This window comes from Lytechinus variegatus, chromosome 3 (assembly GCF_018143015.1).
Source record: "Lytechinus variegatus isolate NC3 chromosome 3, Lvar_3.0, whole genome shotgun sequence".
Lineage (NCBI taxonomy): Eukaryota > Metazoa > Echinodermata > Echinoidea > Temnopleuroida > Toxopneustidae > Lytechinus > Lytechinus variegatus.
This window is the reverse complement of record NC_054742.1, coordinates 36,770,161-36,790,290: the sequence shown is the minus strand read 5'-3', so window position 1 is coordinate 36,790,290 and position 20,130 is coordinate 36,770,161. Positions and strand designations below refer to the sequence as shown.

The 20,130-nt window shown below is 35.8% G+C and overlaps 1 protein-coding gene across 1 annotated transcript in view; it reads left to right on the top strand.

Annotated features, from left to right (window-relative positions):
• LOC121410910 (endonuclease 8-like 2) overlaps positions 1-20,130 on the top strand; it is a 31,883-nt gene that overhangs the window by 4,208 nt on the left and 7,545 nt on the right. The window contains exon 3 of the mRNA XM_041603292.1: positions 15,851-15,931. Within this exon, the coding sequence (XP_041459226.1) occupies positions 15,851-15,931 (81 nt within the window). The remainder of the gene's footprint in view (positions 1-15,850; positions 15,932-20,130) is intronic.

Genomic DNA, 20,130 nt, shown 5'->3' with positions numbered 1-20,130 from the left:
CTCTTCTATACTAATTCGCTTCATGACAACGTGCAGCGATATCACGATTTTGAAAGCAGGAGTGGGGGGGGGGGGGCGAATGGAAGGCAAATGTTTTAACGTCGAGGGGCGGGGTGTTGCCCCCTTTACGGCTTTAATAAGATTCTTATGTACGGTGCATTAACAAGCGGTTGTGACTGAGGAGGAATTGCTACTTATAACTCGTTCCATCAACTAACTTTCAGAGAGTCACGAGTCTTAGAGACCGAATCATCTTCATGAAAAATGAAGAAATATATCTTTTGGATGGTGGGTATGTACTAGCGGAAGACGCAGGAAATTATTTATCTGAGCTTTTATGGATTTTGATATCGGTACGTGATGGATGGTGTAAAGTAAATATCCCGGCACAGTGCGAAATATTCTCAATTTGTATATGTTTTGGGGAGGTGGGGGGGGGGGGCTGCATTGGAATCTCAGAATCAATTAATTCTGATCCTGACCATTAACAATTATGACATGTCATTCAATCGTTGGCTGTTTGGAAAAGTGTCTTTAAACGAGAAAGAAACATTTGGAACAAGATTGCTCGTGTGAAAACAGAAAAATCAAAGAAACAGATCAACAAAAGTTTGAGAAAAATCGGACAAATAATGAGAAAGTTATGAGCAATTGAATATTGCGATCACTAATGCTATGGAGATCCTCAAATTGGCAATGCGACAAAGATGTGTGATGTCACTTGTGAACAACTCTCCTCATTTTTGCCTCTTTTATCACATCTATCCGTAGACCATGTGTTCTTTCTGTAGGAGGGCATGTAATACAGATTTTTAAAGAATGATGGATAAAGAGTTTGTATCACCATAAGAAAAAGCAAAATAAGACATTTAAAGTATTTTATATCATATCATCACATGTCACACATCCTTGTCGCATTGCCAATGGCAGGATCTCCATAGCATTAGGGATTGCAATATTCAAATACTCATGACTTCCTCATTATTTGTTCAATTTTTCTCAAACTTTCTTTGTTCTTATTCTTTGAGTTTTATGTTTACACACAAGCCTACTTGTTCCAAAAGTTTCATTTTCCTTTCATAATTGAACGAAATATGTATTTCAGTCTGACCAGCAAAACAAATGCATTTACTTTTTGGCATGATGTATTTTAACTCTTTGGTCTATATATATACGTATATATATGTATGTATATATATGTGTATTCTGCCTGAAATCAGAATTCTTTCTTACTCTAATGATAACGATAATGCTTCTTAAGCATTGTGATGAAAAAAAAATATAATCCGAAGTTCCCGTTTTGTAAAGCTTTTTTTAAATTCTTGCCCGTAATCAGACTATTAACAAAAATGTCAAAGTAAGAACAACTATAAAGAACACAATTCGTACAGTGTAAAGTGTATCTTGTCTTACATTGCTTTTATCTAAACGTATTTTTTTACTCAGAGAAATGATCTTTTTTGCATCAATACAATTGTAACTATTAGCTGTAATTCATAAGCATGACTGTACATGATAAGTTATGGAAGTCAATTAAATCTTTCTCCCCTCTCTCTCTCTCTCTCTCTTTGTTTGTAATTTCGATATTTATTTTCTTCCTGAAAACAGAAAAAAGAGATATGTGAAGGTACTACTTCAGAAGTTCAGACCCAAAAATAAATCAATTAAAAAATATGACATTGAATCAATAGGTTATATACACTTCTTTGAAATTCTGATTAAAAGTGTTCAAAGATAATTTTAGAGAAATCATTATAGATATAGAGGCTACTTTAATTACATAACTCCGGTGTTGATTTAACACCAGCTCGGAATCTACATAAATTATGTCCACACCAGAGAAGTATTGAAACAATACCAGTTTGGAATCAAACCGATGCTGTTTTGATACTATTTGGTGTTGTATAAACACTATATGTGGTCAGTGGTGTTAGACTAATACAAAAACCGGTGGTGTTTAATATTTCTCTGGTGTAGACATAATATTCCGGGCTGGTGTTGCAGTGCACACGATTGTTTGGTGTTGTATGAAGAGAAATCAAATCTTATTTTTAGAAGACTAATCTGCATGCAATGAATTTTCAACCAAAAACAATTGGGGTGTTGTATATTTCAAAGTTTTGCATGAAAACCAGTTTGCTAAAAAGTAGCCGAAAACGGTCAGTATATACCCGAATTCGTACATTTGACGGGCAGAAATGTTCCCTATTTATAGTTCTTTTAGTTCTTTACTTCTTAAGGTTTCTTTTTTGGAATTATTTTTACTATCACTTCGGAGTTCTCTCCAGCCTAATTCAGATAATATTTACCAGTTGGAATCTTTCCATGTTACGACTGTATGATAAGCATAATAGCCAAGAAATATATATATTTCATTTCTACTCTGAAGCCAAGTAAGATGTCGATCAATCGAATATTTTTTAGCTTTTTTCACTATACGATAATCCCTTCTCCGTATTTACTTTTTTGTTTTAAATGTTTCAAATGTTTTACATTACTGCTCAAAGAAATATTTACAGAGCGCCATCTCCCGTTTCTCTTGTAATGAATTTTCTTAATCTCTTGAAAAAAAAGGGGAGGGGGGGTTAGTTTGTTCACTTTGTTGTTTGCTTCGGGGTTTGCTTTCTTTCACTTCAGCGGAATTTTTCAAACCTTAACTCCAGGCAAACAAACCCGACCCCAATTGATACATGGATTTAAAGATTTATTTTATGGTACAAAAATTGATTATGTATAGAGCAACAGGTTTTAAAAAATATAATTGTATGCAATCTACTGATTTTTTTACCAGAAGAAATGCTGGATACTAGTATATGGAAATTATGAAAAGTGGTTCATAATTATTATGTGGTATGTAATGTATTGGAAAATTAATAATCACATTTTCAGATAATACTCCACATTGTATATGACTACTTGTTCAGAAGACTGAATTTGAAAATAGATGAAAAAAAGAAGATTACGTATTTTGATACACAGGCGCGGATCCAGCCGGATAAGCTAAAATACCATTTTAAGCGCCATTTTGTTTTTATTTTTGTTTCATTTTTTGCACAATAGTCAACCCCTCAAAACTATTGTGTATAATCCGCTGAAAGATCCACACGGGGGGGGGGAGCGACCTCTATATCTTTTTAAGCAATGAAAAAAAGAAAAAAAGAACTGAAAGAAAAGAAAGTAGGATATAAAAAGGAGATATCCTGACCGTGTAACTCTATTTGATAAAGATATGACAGCAATTTGGGCGGGCTTGCCCACCTTAACAAGCCTATATATTACCTGGTACCCCAGCTATCCGCGGACATTCCTATTCTTATGATTTTGTTAAAAAGGTATATACTTGCAATTTTCTGTTGCAAAGTATACCATTCTCGCATTGAAAGTGAGATTCTATTTCCTCAATATTGTAACGAGAGAAATCGAAATAAAATGGCTTATCTTCCGTCATATTGTGGTTGTTGCGTGTTTTAGAGTCGTGAGAATATCACTTTTTAAATGCAAAACTCAGTTGTCAAAAAAAAATCTCCGATAAATACCCAGACAGACAATGGGCATTTAATTAGCTTTTATTTGAAAAGGAATATGATTATAATTCTATTGAAAACACGATTTTTTTCTAAATGACAAAATAATTTATTTTCTTTAATCAATATCTTTTATAAGTTCACTATATATACAGAGAACTATGTATTTAGGCTTACCTCTTGAAATTATACTGCTTTAAGAGTTTATCATATTAACTTTTTATAGTTTTCCACTCCCATATGAGTGCCTGATTATTTGTGTAATTGAATCGATCTAACTCCCAAATCCCTGATCTAACGCACAACAGGTTTGTAATGTTCCTTTAATTATACGGAAATTGACAACATTTCAAGTAACATAATTATACCAGACAAAGTAATATATAGAACAACTTGACCACAACACGTATCCTGTTGAGGATGTAATTAACCTCAATACAAGCGACTATCGACGGTCTATAAAGTTCTGATAAAGTCCCTGTAATGAGCAGTGCCGGCACCAGGATTTTCAAAGTGGGGGGGCAAATGGGGGGCAAAAGAAAATATTGGGGGGGCAAGGGCAGTCAAAAAATTTTTTTGCATGTGTGGAAAAATCGAGCGCGAAGCGCGAGTTTTAGTGGCCCCAATAAACATTTTTTTGTTACACTTGATATGAACAGAAATTTTTGTAAAATCAGGTAATGCTTAATGGAGCAAAGTTATTGATCAAAACTAGATCATGAACTGAACATTTACATATATGTAATCTTAAGGCGTAGACCTATTCAACTTTTACATTTTTGTATCACATCAGAAAAAATGCATGATCGCATTGTAAAAGACTTCAATATTTAATTTCTGTTCTCTTTTTCATATCTTATTTTTTTCATACATAGGCCTAATAATTTTCTTCCGAAGACAGGAAAGTTTTTAATACACAGGGTAAAGTTTATTTTCAAATATACTATAGTTGGGTGTCTTGTTATGAGAATATAGCCTAATAGATACAGACATTCCCCTCGTGGAAAGGTCGAAAATTTAAGAGGGAGGGGACAGAACACCCATCGCAGATTGCACATCTTTACATAGCCTATTTACTTTTTCACTAAAAACCATGACGGTGACAAATTATGAACGAAGAGTTCAAGCATTCTTATTTGTTAATGAAGCAAATCGATGAGTTTAATCCAAATTTTACATGAGTAGATGCATATTTATTTCAAGGAAGGGGGCAGACTTTGAGTATTTGTCCTCCACGCCCCCCCCCCCAAAGAATAAACATTGCTGACGACAGAATACACGCCATGTACTGTAGTTTAACACTTACATTAGCTTGTGTATCACACATTGAAATGTCTGCCTTAATGCAAGATATAACAAGCGATATAAACTTATTACAAACTAATAGTGTGCGAGGAAGCCAACAGCGACTAAGTGAAAAAATTTTCAAGTTTTGAAGAGCAGAAAATGGTATTTTAGAGCACTTCACAGCTGAGCTTGAATATGTATTACGACAGCATCTACTTATTTACAAATTACTGTATAATTTTCTTTTAAGTCCTCAAAATTTCTGGGGGGCAACTGGGGGGGCAAAGCTTCTGAGTGGGGGGGCAAATGCCCCCCCATGCCCCCCCTTGGTGCCGCCACTGGTAATGAGCTAAACTATAAAAGCCATAACTGAAATGTATATGGTGGATCCGGAAAAAATACAAATTTTTAAACAGAAAAGTTGCGTCAAGTTGTCATTTAGGGCGGAAATCTCTCCCCAAAGATATGGGGGCAGGGGCTTGACAAGCAAAAAAAAAAAAAAAGTGGTAATCACCAAAATGTAAGGTCATGTCGATAAAAATGAATTTGACAAGCAAAAAAAGGTTATCACCAAAAATAAACTCGTCCAATAAAACATGTTTTATTTCGATTATGAATGATGTATTTCTTCTCATTATAAAGGACCACAAATATAGGGGGACATTTGATGTTGTCCCCCCTACTATTTGGGATAGGGGGACTCGTCCCCCTATGGGATTTCAGCCCATTGTGATTGGAGTGTTGATTCGACGGAAAAGACGAAAACGTGATGACTTTTGAACTTCTTTTGTTGCTTGCGGGGTCCGGCTTGTCATAAAAACAAAGTAAAAAAACAAATCGAAAATATTCCCCTTCTTGGCATATAGTGCACCCATTATAATCCTATAAGGGATGATCATCAAGCGGCGTTATAGTATTATAATGGTGGAGATATTGAGAGCAAAATCTGCCTGATATTGGGGGCAACCGAAATCAAAGTTGACTTTATATCCGTGTCAGTGGTCAGTAGAGGGGCACACCACGGGGGCACACCCTGGGGAGGTGGAACTAAAGTTTGGAAAATCAGCTGAAGAAGAAGGGGTACAAATTTTCGTTTTGCTTGCCAGTGTTGCAACTCCTCTGCCTCAGCACATTGCAAAAACTCCGGTGGAAGTTGATCCCGGGGGGGGGGGCACTTCCATTCACTAGTGGATACCATGCGCGACCAGCATGGGGTCTCGAAAAGCACCCTAAACACGCAATTTCCATTTTCTGAAAATGCACCCCTTAAAGTAGAAATATATTGAAAATCGTAAAAATGGAGAATCATATATCAAAATAAAGGAGAAAATAAGGAGAACACGATGGTGTACATCATTTATCATGGAGACCGATGAAACTCAGTTAATTGATAGTTTAAAGTTCTCTCTCTGAATGCTTCAAACACGCAGAATTACGTCCGCGAAATTGGGGATTTTTTAATGACGTCACTGTCTGTACGAGAGGCGTGATTGGCTCTCCCACGTGAAGCTCCACTTGCATGCAAAACCTGTTGCGAGGGTACGTTTTCTCCACATTGTCACTGAATACTTCGATCCCGAAATGAAAGAAACCCGGAATTTTATCTACATTTGGATTTTTAAATTGATGATTTTGAGATGAACAGAATGATGATGAAGTGAACAACAAAGTGACGTAGTTGGAGGTATAATTGGGGGAATTACGCCGATGATGATGATGATGAAAATTCAACTTGCAACACGATCACAAGTCATGTACATGCCGATTCGCTACCAATTCATGCAGCTGGAAGTGCTAGCTACACAGCGCGGGCAAAATTGAATTCATGAAAATGAATAACCACATCCAGACAGAGTCTATCATAACAAGGAAAATAATGATATAACTGTACTTACAAACAGGTGAATAATCCGAACCTGAAGGCAAATCAACTCAACGAATAGCAGCAGACGATATGGCATATGCACCGACGATAAACTTCATGTGGCTGGATAGATCGTCACTCGTTCTGTTAGATGTAACTTTTATCTCATTAATTTGACAAAATTACGAAACTCGGGGAATTATTTATCTATATAAAAATATAGTAACATCTCTTATCATTTTTTTAATTACGATAAAACCTTTTTTGAAGGAAAACGTTGAGGTAAATTAAAATTAGATGTAAAAGATCATCCCCATCATTGTGTAGCATATGTGATCGTAAACAAACCATCACAACACATGCCGTATTGTTTGCTCGCCTTGACTGAGAGAATAGATCTATGCACTTGTTGCACAGCTCTCAATCAGCAAGGCGAGCAAGGAAGGAATACCGGTACCGTGCATGTTCGAGATGGTTTGTTTGCAATGACATCAAGCTACACATGATTTACATGTAATTTTAGTTTACCTCAACGTTTTCCTTCAAAAAAGGTTTTTTCGTAATTCAAAAAATAATAAGAGATGTAACTATATTTTTATATAGATAAATAATTCCCCGAGTTTCGTAATTTTGTCAAATTAATGAGATAAAAATTACATCTAACAGAACGATCTCCCAGCCTCTCCCAGCCACATGAAGTTTATCGTCTGCTGCTATTCCTTGAGTTGATTTGCCTTCAGGTTCGGATTATTCACTTGTTTGTAAGTACAGTTATATCATTATTTTTCTTCTTATGATAGACTCTGTCTGGATGTGGATATTCATTTTCATGGATTTAATTTGGCCCGCGCAGTGTAGCTAGCACTTGTAGCAGCAGCTGCATGAGTTGGTAGCGAATCCGCATGTACATGACTTGTGATCGTCATGCAAGTTGAATTTTCATCATCATAATCATCATCATCGGCGTAATTCCCCCAATTTACCTCCTACTACGTCACTTTGTTGTTCACTTTATCATCATTCTCTTCATCTTGAAAATCATCAACTTTTAAATCCAAATCTAGATAAAATTCTGGGTTTTCTTTCATTTCATTTCGGGATCAGTGTGGAGAAAACGTACCAACGCGACAGGTTTTGCATGCAAGTGGAGCTTCACGTGGGAGAGCCAATCACGCCTCTCGTACAGACAGTGACGTCATCAAATTCCCGTCAATTCAGTGACCGATGCGAGGCATATTTCGGAGAGGCATTTTAGCGTTTTTTAATCGGCGATTTTCACCTCTTGTATTATTTTCCGTATTTTTGAATGACCCACTGATAATCCCCACATCATTACCTTTCCATTGATATATAATAAGACCACATTCATAATCAATACATTTCTCCTTTAACAAGTATTGGCGTGTGAAACCCTACCCTTAACAAGTATTGGAAACAAAACCTCTTATTGACTTATTGGTAATATTCCCTGAAATGAACCCCTAAACAAGTACAGGAATGTTTTATTGTTACGGGTCCTTCGGTCGTCGGATTTACCTTATTTGGTTTAGTACGACCCCACCTTCTACACCTCGCGCAAATCGGACTCTAAACACGAAGTTTTGGGGCAAAAAGGACATCCTTTATAAAACATTTTAATTTTGTTATATCATCCCCGCATATTCGACCCTAAACACGTAATTTTCCTAGCGAAAAAGATACCCTTTTTTCATTATTTTTGTGTTTTTGACACCCTAATCACGTTACGTACGTAACGTGCCCTATCGTGAAAAAGACATCCTTTTTTACGTGTTTTTTTGGTCGCGCATGGTATCCACTCGCCAATGTAAGTGGCCCCCCCGGGAAGTTGATTTAACGTAAGCCTGGAATCTATCCACACCAGAGAAGAGTTAAACAACACCAATTAGTATTAAAACAATGATCGGTTTGATTCCAAACTGGTGTTATTTCAACTTGCTTCTCTGGTGTGGATACTTTTTTAAATCAGCGCTTTCAAGTCGCTATAAAAAATTTGTGCACTTCGTTCAAGCTCGCATTATTCATTTACTTATTCATTTATTCATTATTCATTCATTGAACTACGTATCTTACATATATCAAATAGGACTTAAATCATTCGTTTTCAGGGACCGCCATATATATATATATGTTGGTGAAGTTATATGTTGGTGAAGATACGCATCTTTGTTCAGTATGTAGGTTATACCGTTTTCAAACGTTCAACTCTCACTTTTTATTTGATTATAGCGAGATGTGATAAATTGGCCTATTTCTATACAAAACAATCTTTGAAATGTTCTCGGGCCGGTTAGGTATCAACTAAATTCCAAAGTGTGGTTCGCAACGCATGAATTCGATACGAATGACCCCCTCCTTATATGCTTGGTCTTCCCTGACTTACCCCTACCCCACTGCACTCTGAGACCGCACCGCGTTTCGAGCCCCAGCCCCGCGCCCCCCCCCCCCGACAGACTCTTTTGTACTGTCAAGGCTCACAGTAAAATGTCGTTTATTGGCGATATGACTACCTAAAAGAAAACTGATTACTGATTGCATGTCGTGAACATTGGAATGTCAAATACGCCTCTTTTTTTTCTCTATCAGTAGACCAACCCAAAGCGACGCCTACACATTTTCTGTTATGCCCCCTTTAATAACGAAGCACGTGGTTTAAAGAGCTGAAGTTGACTTTCGTTTTGTTGATCCCAGGCCAGGTCCTTGCTTGTGTACCCGATCGGTCCGACCCACGCACACAATGTACTAGTATAGTATACAGTGTATAGCTCATAACAAAGGACGCTAAATTTTCCAGTGTTGTGAAGTGTTGCGGACAATCAGCTGACTACTTCTTCAAGTACCTCTCTGTTCTACGTTTATCAAAGGAAGAAAAATCTGTACAGAGCTCCCAAGTCTTGGAAAATATATACGCTGCTATACTATCGGGGGCAAACTAGATCGAATTGTAATTGAGGTCGAAAGAGAGGGGAGATAGTTCAAGACAAGAAATCAGGGCAAAATGGCTGACACATCTGCTGCGGCCGGAGATGCTGGTGGAGAACCCGTGAAACGGGGCAGGGGAAGACCCCGCAAGCAGCCCGAGGTATTTGTCTCAAGATTGTTGATGTGTGAACTGTGATTGTCTGTGTTTCCTCTTGGCCTGGCTTTCTTTAGAAATTCCTGACAGAGCAAAGAAAATGGTTAAGTTTCACATTGCATAGATATGATAAATCTACAGTGGAGGATAACGAGAACTAAATGATTGTGCCTTTGTGAAATTGTGGCAAGTTGAGCAGTGAATTGTGAGTACAGATATGCAGGGGCCTTGTGAGGGGGGGGGGGGGGAGTTGCATCCCTGATGACTTGCATTATTGTACTTCATCTGAATGAGAATGGAAATAGATTTGTGATATGTAGTATAAAATAGGGAAATAACCCAGAGTCACATCATTCATCAACATAAATGTGACGAAGAGGAGGGGGGGGGGGGGTGCAAATGAAGAAGGTGTGTGTGCGTGTGTACATGGTGGACAATTAGACCATGTGGATAGTGGACGAACTGAAGGTAGACTAAATGATACATGTAGTTGACGAGTTGGCAATTGGACAAATTGGCTTTAGACGAATGGGAAATAAACTGTGAGGGGAGAGATTGGAGATTTGGCATAAAAATGGTATTTATGAAATCACACAGAAAATATGTTTCCTCCTCATATCGAGGAGTTACTCCTTGTTTATACATACTTGGTCTTGGATGTTCATGATTTAAAGAGGCAATGGGGTGCATTACTCTGTTGTATATAATTTGCTCTTTTTCATTTCCCCTGAGCTGTGGTGCCCCACGGCACCACCCAATTTCCTTGTTTGCAGGGAGAAGACCATCTCTAAATGAAATAGTCTTAATACAAAAGTGTAATTTAATAAAAAGGTCTAATTCCCTTCATTTTAAAATTGATCACTAACATGATAAAATGATTATTGAAATAATGTTTTTTGAAATAAAAATTAATTTTACCATTGTGTACTTTTCATGAGGAATGCTGATTCAATTATATTTACTTGAAATTTTTGCATGGTAGGATACAATTTTCATTTTTATGGGCTATCTTTTTTTCAATATTGGGGGCGATTGTAGAATTTTAGGGGCTATTTCTTTCATTTGAGTGCTACTTTTTCGGGGCAACAAGAAATTATGAAAAAATGCAAATACCGTTATTCTCCCAAAGTTACATGTACATGTAGAATATTGATTTGTGAATAATCTTGAATATTGTTTGTGGAACGATTCTAGATAGAAATTAGAATGGTGAACTTTAGAGGTAATTTGGGCAGTGGCAAAGTATGCTGAGTTGTATGGTGAGGTATGGGGCTGTACATTTATTAAAGTGTCATGTTGCCATTACATGCATATTTGTTTTTTAGATTGCCTTTGAATTGATCTTTGTCCTCTACATTAAATATTACATTTTATGAACATAGGGCAACACAACATACACAGGAAGAAGATCATTATGTGGAGTAGTAAAACATTACAAAAGTTGGACAAAGTATTGAAACCTCTCCCTTCTCCGAGTGTAATTCACTTTTATTGTGAAGTACTGAGAGTGCTACATTCTACAAGTAGGAGAGGAAGCTTTGGTACTTTGCATTAAAGAGAACCCCTTTACTGATAACATCGAAGGACAAAGAATTGGTATTTTGATCTTGCATTGAGTGTAACCTTGAGTAGTCATTGTTTGAACAGGTGATTGACGATGATCAAGTACCCCCATTCATTAACAGAAAATTGTGATCACCGTACATATTTATTTCTTAATCATGTTAAAAAATATGAATACATAGTTTTATTTTATTGATGCTCTACCTTATTCATGTTTGTCTGGTAATATGATTTTTTGTCAATTTTCTATGAATGTACATCTTCCAGATTTGTTCTCATCTAGATACTAGATGTGTGTGCTTGCTATGTAAGGGTGTTTGTTATAAACCCTGAAAGTGATTGCCTTGGTTAACATTGGTTTGACTTTTTAAAAATCTGAGCTAGAAAGTCACACTTGTCACCTGTGTCTGTGATATATTACAAAAATGAAGCCCAGAAAAAATTGCGTTCGAAAATAATTATTTAGTGCTTCAAAAATTGAAATATAAAGTGACCAGAAACACCATCTTAATTTCATCCCATACACTTATGTGTACTATTTAGGTGTCTATAAGACGCCTATTTACAAAATCGGGGTTTGCCTTGTAGTTTTAGCTTTTCATTCTCATTATTGGTTGTTTTCAGAGTTTATGAGTTCTAATACATACACTTGTATACATGTTTCATCTTGGTTTGAGAATTTTTTAAATTGGCTGCTCACAAAGTTAAACAATACCTTTAAGAATTGCGGTTTTATTATTAGTAGTATTAGTAGTAGTAAAAGATGCTTGTATATTACTGCTCTTGAAACACCTCCCTAAAATATACTTGTCAAGAAACATCCAAAGTAATTTCTCTACTAATGTAGATGTTTGTGTTATTCCTGGTTGATTTTATGGAAACCTTTCTACAAGAAGCCTGTGATTAACTTTTTATATCTACATGTATATATATGATCTCCAATAGACTTATTGGGAACATTATGCAAACATGTAAATTTGAAATACACATGTACTGACAAGACTTCTTGAAAAAAAATTCAAAACAATTTTTTTTTGCAGTCAGAGATTTCTAAAAGAAATTGAAACAAGGTTGGTTAATGAATATATTGAAAATACTATAATATTACCTGCTTGTCTGATAAAAAACGAAAACATTGAGAAATGACAATTTGATTAGCTGAGAGACTTCTTGAAAAGAATTCAATAAATTTGTCTGATACTTGATAGACTTATTGATAAACTTCACAACACAACTTTCCAATAAACTTCTTTCTTGATATGGGTTTGAACTAAGACCTCTTGATAGATTTCTTTACAAGATGATTTTTCTGACATGTAGACTTTTCATCTGTAGCCGATCTAGGCTTCCTGAGAAAAAAACAAACTGTACTTGTTGGGCAGACCTCTTGTTAGTAAGAAGTTTGTCTGTTACTTGGAACATAATAAAAAAAATATATATATAAACTTCATGAGAAACTGCAAACCACTTTGTTAAAAGACATTTTAAAAAATTGTAAGAAGCTTCTCTGATAACCACCCTACATGTAGACTTCTTGAGAAATTTAGAATTCCTGAGAAATTGCATCTTTGTTGATAAACCTCTTGAAAGATTGGAACTTGAAAGAAACTTGTTTGATACTTGGAATACATCTAAAACTAACCTGGACTTCTTTAGAAACTGAAAACTACTTGGTTGATAAGACTACTTGAAAAATAAAATGAAGCTTGTCTGATAAGTTGAAATACATCTAAGACCAACCTGGACTTCTTTAGAAATTGCAAACTACTTGGTTGATAGGCTACTTGAAAGATAAATTGAAGTTTGCCTTGTCTGATACTTGGAATAGGCCTACATCTAAAACCACTCTAGACTTCATTTAATAGAAATTGCCAGATACTTGGTGGACAGACTTTTTGAAAGTTGAAGCCTATCTGTTATCTGTTACTTGCAATGCATAAACAACCTGGACTTCTTGAGAAACTGCCAACTACTTGGCTGAAACTTCTTGAAAGATTGAAAGAAAGTAACTAGACTTCTTTGGCAACTGCAAATGACTTGGTTGGTAGACTGATTGAAAGATACAATGAAGCTTGCCTGATACTTGTAAATGGAATACATCTAATTCAAAAAAATCTTGACATCCTTTAAATGATAGAAAATAGAAATTGCAAACTACTTGATTGACAGACTTCTTGAAAGTTTGTAAGAAGCTTATCTGATACTTTCAATACATAATAACCAACCTGGACTTCCTGAGAAACTGCAAACTACTTGTTGATATGCCTTTTGAGAGATTGGAATAAAAACTTGTTTCATACTTGAAATACATCTAAAACCAATTAAGACTTCCTGACAGACTGCAATCTACTTGGTTGAAACATCTTGAATGATTGTATGAAGGATTATTTGATACATTTGGAATACATGTACATACATCTGAAACCAATTGAGATTTCCATAGTAACTGTAAACTACTTTGTTGATAGACTAAATGCATTTGAAAGATTGTAAGAAACTTTCTGATTAACTTAGGAGTTTCTGAAAAGCTGCTACCTACAAAATCAAAAGACTTCTTGATTGATTGTAAAAAGATTTTACTGATACTTGGAATATATCTATTAAAAATATTATTCTAGACTTCCTGAGACACTGCAACATACTTGGGTCATAGACTACATAACTGAGAAGTTTGTCTGAATGAATTCTTGATAAACCTCTTTACAAAATTTCTGTATGATAGATTTAGGGTGAAAATATTCCACAGCAATATCTGATAGACTTCTAAACTGCACCATATTTGGTAAGTGGAAGTCTTGAAAGATGATTGTTCAAGCATTTCTGCTGGACTTCTTGGAAAACTGCAATACTTGTACATGTTGATGTTTGAGTAATGTACTATTATTATATCACAAGTACTTGGTTGATACATGTAGAACTCTTTAAAAACATTGTACAATATGGGCTATTCCACGGTTACTCACGTTACATTTGGAGACACCTTGACTCATACTTGGAGCTGTAACTCCATTATTATTGATAGGAACTAAACATCTCCTTATCACAACAAAGTACACAGTCTGACTATCCTTTGTATAAAAACAAAACTTGGGAAATTCTATTATGCTCCTGGCAAATCTTTGGAATGTGTCGGTTACTCACGTTACAGATTTGTCTCAACCTGTGGAATTGCCCATATGCTTTTCAAATCAAGACTACAGGTACAGGTATTTACATGTAAGAATATACAAGTAGCATTGACTTCTCTACAATGACAATGTTGTTAGTTCTGGACCAGCTTGTCTGGTACAGTTCGTGAGACAAGTGCTTACACATTAGCTAGACCAAGAACTTGTGGTATAATTGTAGGTTTTGTATATGGTTGCCATCATTTTTATAGGATGTTTGTTTCCCTACTATGGATTGGATGTCTTCCCTTTTATGTGAAGCTACAACATTTAACTTTATGTGAATGAGTGAATAGAAGATGCTGAAATTCATGTAAAAAGGAAATGTTCAAAGGAAAATTTACAGAGAAGAGTGTGTTATCATTTCTAAGTTATGAAAATAAATCTTAGCTAGGCTCATCTCTTTGCACAAGCCCTGAAAAGTACTTTCTTTCATTTGGGCCTGTTAATTTATTTTCCCCAATTGTCTTCAGTATTATATCATTATTTTTTGTAAATTGCCTATGTCCTCTGTACCAAGTATGTGGTTGACAGCTGCATTGTTTTTAATATTTCGGGTTGTCTATCTGTCTGTTTGTCCACCCATCCATTGCTCTGTCCTGTTATCATTCTCATGATGATAGAGAACCATTTGATAGATTAACTTCAAACTTGGAGTGATGACAGTAATTTGGGAATTATCATGGTCAATTGTAAAAGTTATAGGTCATATCTGAAATATCTTGTTCTTGCAATAACTACTTGCAGAACTGTTTAAGGTTCAACTTCAGATGTAGCTCATTGAGTGATAGTGATCTGAATATGTTCTGGTGTCATGAGGTGAAGGTGGTCATTTAATCTACATTGAAATATCTCACTCTCACTTTGAATTGAAGAACATTTTTTAGCAAATTCCATATTTGGTTCATGTAGGCATATTGCAACTGAATGATCTAAAATATGTTTGGAGGTCATAGGTTCAAAGACAAATGTTCCAGAAGTCCTGATGTAGTTCGAAATATTTTAATTTTTCAATTTCATATCTTGTTCTAGTGATAACTAAAGAAGGTTTTGAGGGTTAAACTTTTAAACCTTGCTTATAAATGTACAGCATGTATATTGTAGTGATAATATTCTGATTTTAGGGTCATGAGGTCAAATGTCGCAGATGTCAGTCAGTGTAAATCAAAAGGACTTGCTCTTGCGAATTGTGTTAACTGAAGAATTGTTTGAGAGGGATCATCTTCAATTTTTGTTATGAAGTCAACGGTCACAATGGAATACAACCAATTTATTGTGGCTGATTGACACGTTATTCCTATATATCCTTCATTTAAAGATTAACAGTAATGTATATATCTCCTTTTTAAAGGATTCAGAACCAAAGGAGAAGAGACCAAGAGGTAGGCCAAAGGGAAGTGTAAACAAGTCACCCAAGAAATCACAAACGCAGGTTAGTAATATATTTTTTATGTCTCATTTGTTGTTCTTTATATATTTTTTTAATACTGTTTCTCATTTTAATGCCATTTGCTTTGAGCCTAATTTCATGTTGCCATTTACATGTATTAAAGGTGGGGATAAATCATTATGGTAAGATAGCCTGACAGGTCTATGGGGTACAGCTTAGACTACTTTCTGTTCTCACAACATTTTTGCAAGTTAGTTAATAGTACTGAATTATGTGGCCCTGCAAGAAAACTTAGAAAAGCATGTTCAGCCTTGCCTTACAGATATAGGGGGCTTAGCTCCTGTTCTCATTAAACGTCCTAAAACTAGTTTGTACTGGAAACCAGTATGGAAGAAGTATGTGCTAACTTTCCCATTTTGTCACTTGAAAGAAGTTTTTAAAAGCACTTCACGTAAAGCGGTCTTGTTGCTATTGGAACGCAATTGTAGCTAAGACACCGTTCTCACTACCTCCCTAAAACTTTTATTAAGAACGGTCGTAGTGAGTTGGGAAGCGATCTTCCAAACCGGTTCAGAAAACCACCTTGCGATGTAGGTTTGAAGATCGCTCTGCTTCGTTAAACTGGGTTTCGCGTTAGGACACAACCATTCTTCGGGAAGTGATCTTTGCACATTTTGAGTGTGCTACTCTGCACGACAGGTGCAGAATGCCTATGCTGCAGTTTTGAATTTCGCGCGAAATGTGTCACCCCACTAAGAGCATTTCCATAGGAACAAGATCGCTTTACGTGAAGTGATTTTGAAAACCACTTTCGTGTGATCAAGTGGGAACGCTAGCAATGCGATCTTCCAAACTGGTTCCTGAATCGGTTTCCAGTAAACTTTTTTTAGAAAGCGTAACGAGAACGGCCTCTTAGACACTCTACACACATATTGTGGAGTAGCATGCTCTAAATGTGCGAAGATCGCTTCCTGAAGGTAGATTGTGTCCTCACGCTGAAACTAGTTTAATGAGGAAAAAAAGGTCTTGAAAGCTACATTGTGAGGTGGTTTCCGAACTAGTTTGAAAGATAGCCTCCAAGACTTTGAGTGTTCTTATTTTACGTTTAACTTGTTTCCAGTAAACAAGTTTTAGGATGGTAATGAGAATAGGGTCTAAGAGCTCTTGAAAACAGACATGTCCAAGCCAAGAGTAGTCTTCCATGCAAGTATCAGTACTGATAATTTTTGAGAACAGCAATTATTTCCTTAGCTGTGGTTAGGTAGAAAGTTTGGCAAATGTGGATAGGATATTTTAAAATGTGGGGTTATGGATGATGTTGGTTGGTCTTGAGTTAGGATTATGAAACCGCCGCGAGAAATTGGTATAAGTGGACAACCTGGCTTGTGGCTAGAATGCAGAAGGTCCCATATATCTTTGGTTGAGAACTATGGATGATCAAGGAACCTTTTTCAATATACTCCGATACCCTGGAAGGGGGGTGGCACTTCCATTGACAAGTGAATACCATGCATGACCCCCAAAACACGTAAAAATGATCTCTTTTTCAAGATAGGGCATGTTATGTAGGTAACGTAATAAGGGTATCAAAACACTAAATTAATGAAAAAAAGGGTATATATTTCGCAAGGTAACCTATGTATTTATGGTCCAATTAGCGAGGGTATAAAAAAACTAAAATACTTTATAAAAAATGTACTTTTTGCCCCAACACTACGTGTTTAGAGTCCGACTTGAGCAAGGTGTGTGGGGGTGGTACTAATGAAAGACGGGTTAAGCCGACGTCCGTGATATAACACTAACAATATTGTTGTACTTGATTAGGGGGTCAATTCAGGGAATACTTGCCAGTGGTACCATTTTTTTTCCAATACTTGTTAAGGGTAGGGTTTCACATGCCAATACTTGTTCAGAACATGGAAATTGGAAAATACTTGTTTAGGGTGCTTTTCGAAACCCCATGGTCACGCATGGTATCCAATTGTCAATGGAAGTGACCACCCCGGGTCGGATATCAAGCAAACAAAACAATACTGCATTGCACATTCACATATGCAAAGGGCTTTCAAATTATCAATGAGTCTGTATCTAAGGAAAAGAGGCTTGAAAAAAATGACTATAGTAGAATGTTATTTATCAACAAATACATGTAGCATTATTTTTTTAAACCATTAAGACACTACTGTGTATACACTTTCATTTCTTATGTTGGGATTATGCATCCTTTCATGATCAATTGGTAAAACATGTTCCAGGGTATTGGAGGAGTAAAAGAAAACCAGTTTCAAGGCTGTCTTTTTAATGAAAAAATGCGTGATTCATCTGTTTGGTATGTCAAGCAAAGATGAGCCCAGCAGTGTTTATTTTCCTTCATCATTCTAGATCTAAGGGACTGTCCAGAATGCAAATAAATACATTTCTTCGTGGGAAAGAGAAGGAGGTTGAATGAAAATGAAACATGCATGTGGAGTTAAATGACCCCCATCAATAGATATTCAACAGATTCAATAGAACTTGTTGTCTGAATAGACTACTTTTGTCACTGTGTCTTAGGGGCAACTTGCATGCTTAGAAAGAATGGTAGTCAAAGGAGCTATGAAAAAGTGAAAGAGAACTACAATAACCTGTATTGCACGAAGATGAAAAGTAAATAAGTGAAAGAATGTGATGTGTATGCAATAATGTATTGGACATGTGTATTAGACTAAATGCTGTTTGACAGGTTGAATAAGAAAATCAAATTTTTAATATCATTCACTGAATTAATAGCAGCAATGGTGAAAATTTGGTATATGACATTATAATTCTGAATCATTATTTCTATATCATATGACATTTTGCCAAACCACTTTATGACAGATGTCTTAAAGTGATTGGTTAACATTGGTTTGACATTTAAAAAATCTGAGCTAGAAGGTCACACTTGTCACCTGTGTCTGTGATATGTTCCAAAAATGAAGCCTTGAAAAAATTGCGTTCGAAAATGATTATTTAGTGCTTCAAAAATTGAAATATAAAGTGACCGGAAACACCATCTTAATTTCATCCCATACACTTATGTGTACTATTTAGGTGTCTATAAGACGCCTATTTACTAAATCAGGGTTTGCCTTGTAGTTTTAGCTTTTCATTCTCAATAATGGTTGTTTTCAGGGTTTATTAGTTCTAATACATGCACTTGTACACATGTTTCATCTTGGTTTGAGAATTTTTTAAATCGGCTGCTCACAAAGTTAAACAATATTCGTTTTGTTAGAATTTAGCATGTAGCAAGCACAAGCTCCAGTGCATCTGATGATGAACTGTATACTGTTCTAAAAACCAATACATGTTTGTCGGTCAAATCAAAGTCAGAGTCCACAGGTCAAAGGTCACAGCTTGTTATATTAATAAATTTCGGCATGAAATTTTAAGACAAAATTGAAGGGATTTTATTCTATTTCAGAACAAAGAGCTACAAAATCTGGGCAAATTTGTTCTATGAACACATCAAATTTATTCTGTCGTATGCTCTCTCAAGCCTTTTTTGTTGTTCCCACTACTTTTTTTCAGCAAAGAAGCTTGTTTCTTGTTTAATATATTTACAATTTGCAAAAGTACATGAAGTCTTTGTTTTTGTATGTGTTAGAGGTCCAGGAGAATCAAGAAAAAATAGAAGCAGGCTAAAATAAGGGGGGGGTAAACTTCACCCCTTAGCCCCTCCCACTTTATTTCAACTTGTCATTTTTTACGGAAAAACATGAGTGGTAATAAATTTTTGTATGTTAGTGTAAGTGATTGCCAGAGGCATGGGTCTTCCATCCATCTTTACTGATTTCTTTCTTTCGATCACTAAATAACTTTTTGATTTCAAACTTGATCCATGTATTCATATAGGAGGGACGAGAATCTGACTAGAATGGGTGTCACTACATGTAGGTCAGTGGTCACAGATATCATGTGTTTTAGAAATAAATTGATATGAAGATATTATTAGACTTTCCAAAATATTTTTTGAAGAGCAGTTTCCTTAGTTATAAATGTAGCCTCCAGACGGTGTTATTGAATTATATTTATAATGACCAGCTACACTTCCATTTCACCTACATGGAGTCTACGGAGAAATATGTGGAATATGCATGCTTGAGTCCATGCGTGGGAATAAAATACCAGCACTTGTAAAAGGTATTAACTACAGATTGACCACTCTCCAGTCATGGTCCAAACAAGGAGGTCTACATGTACATGTACATGAGGTGATG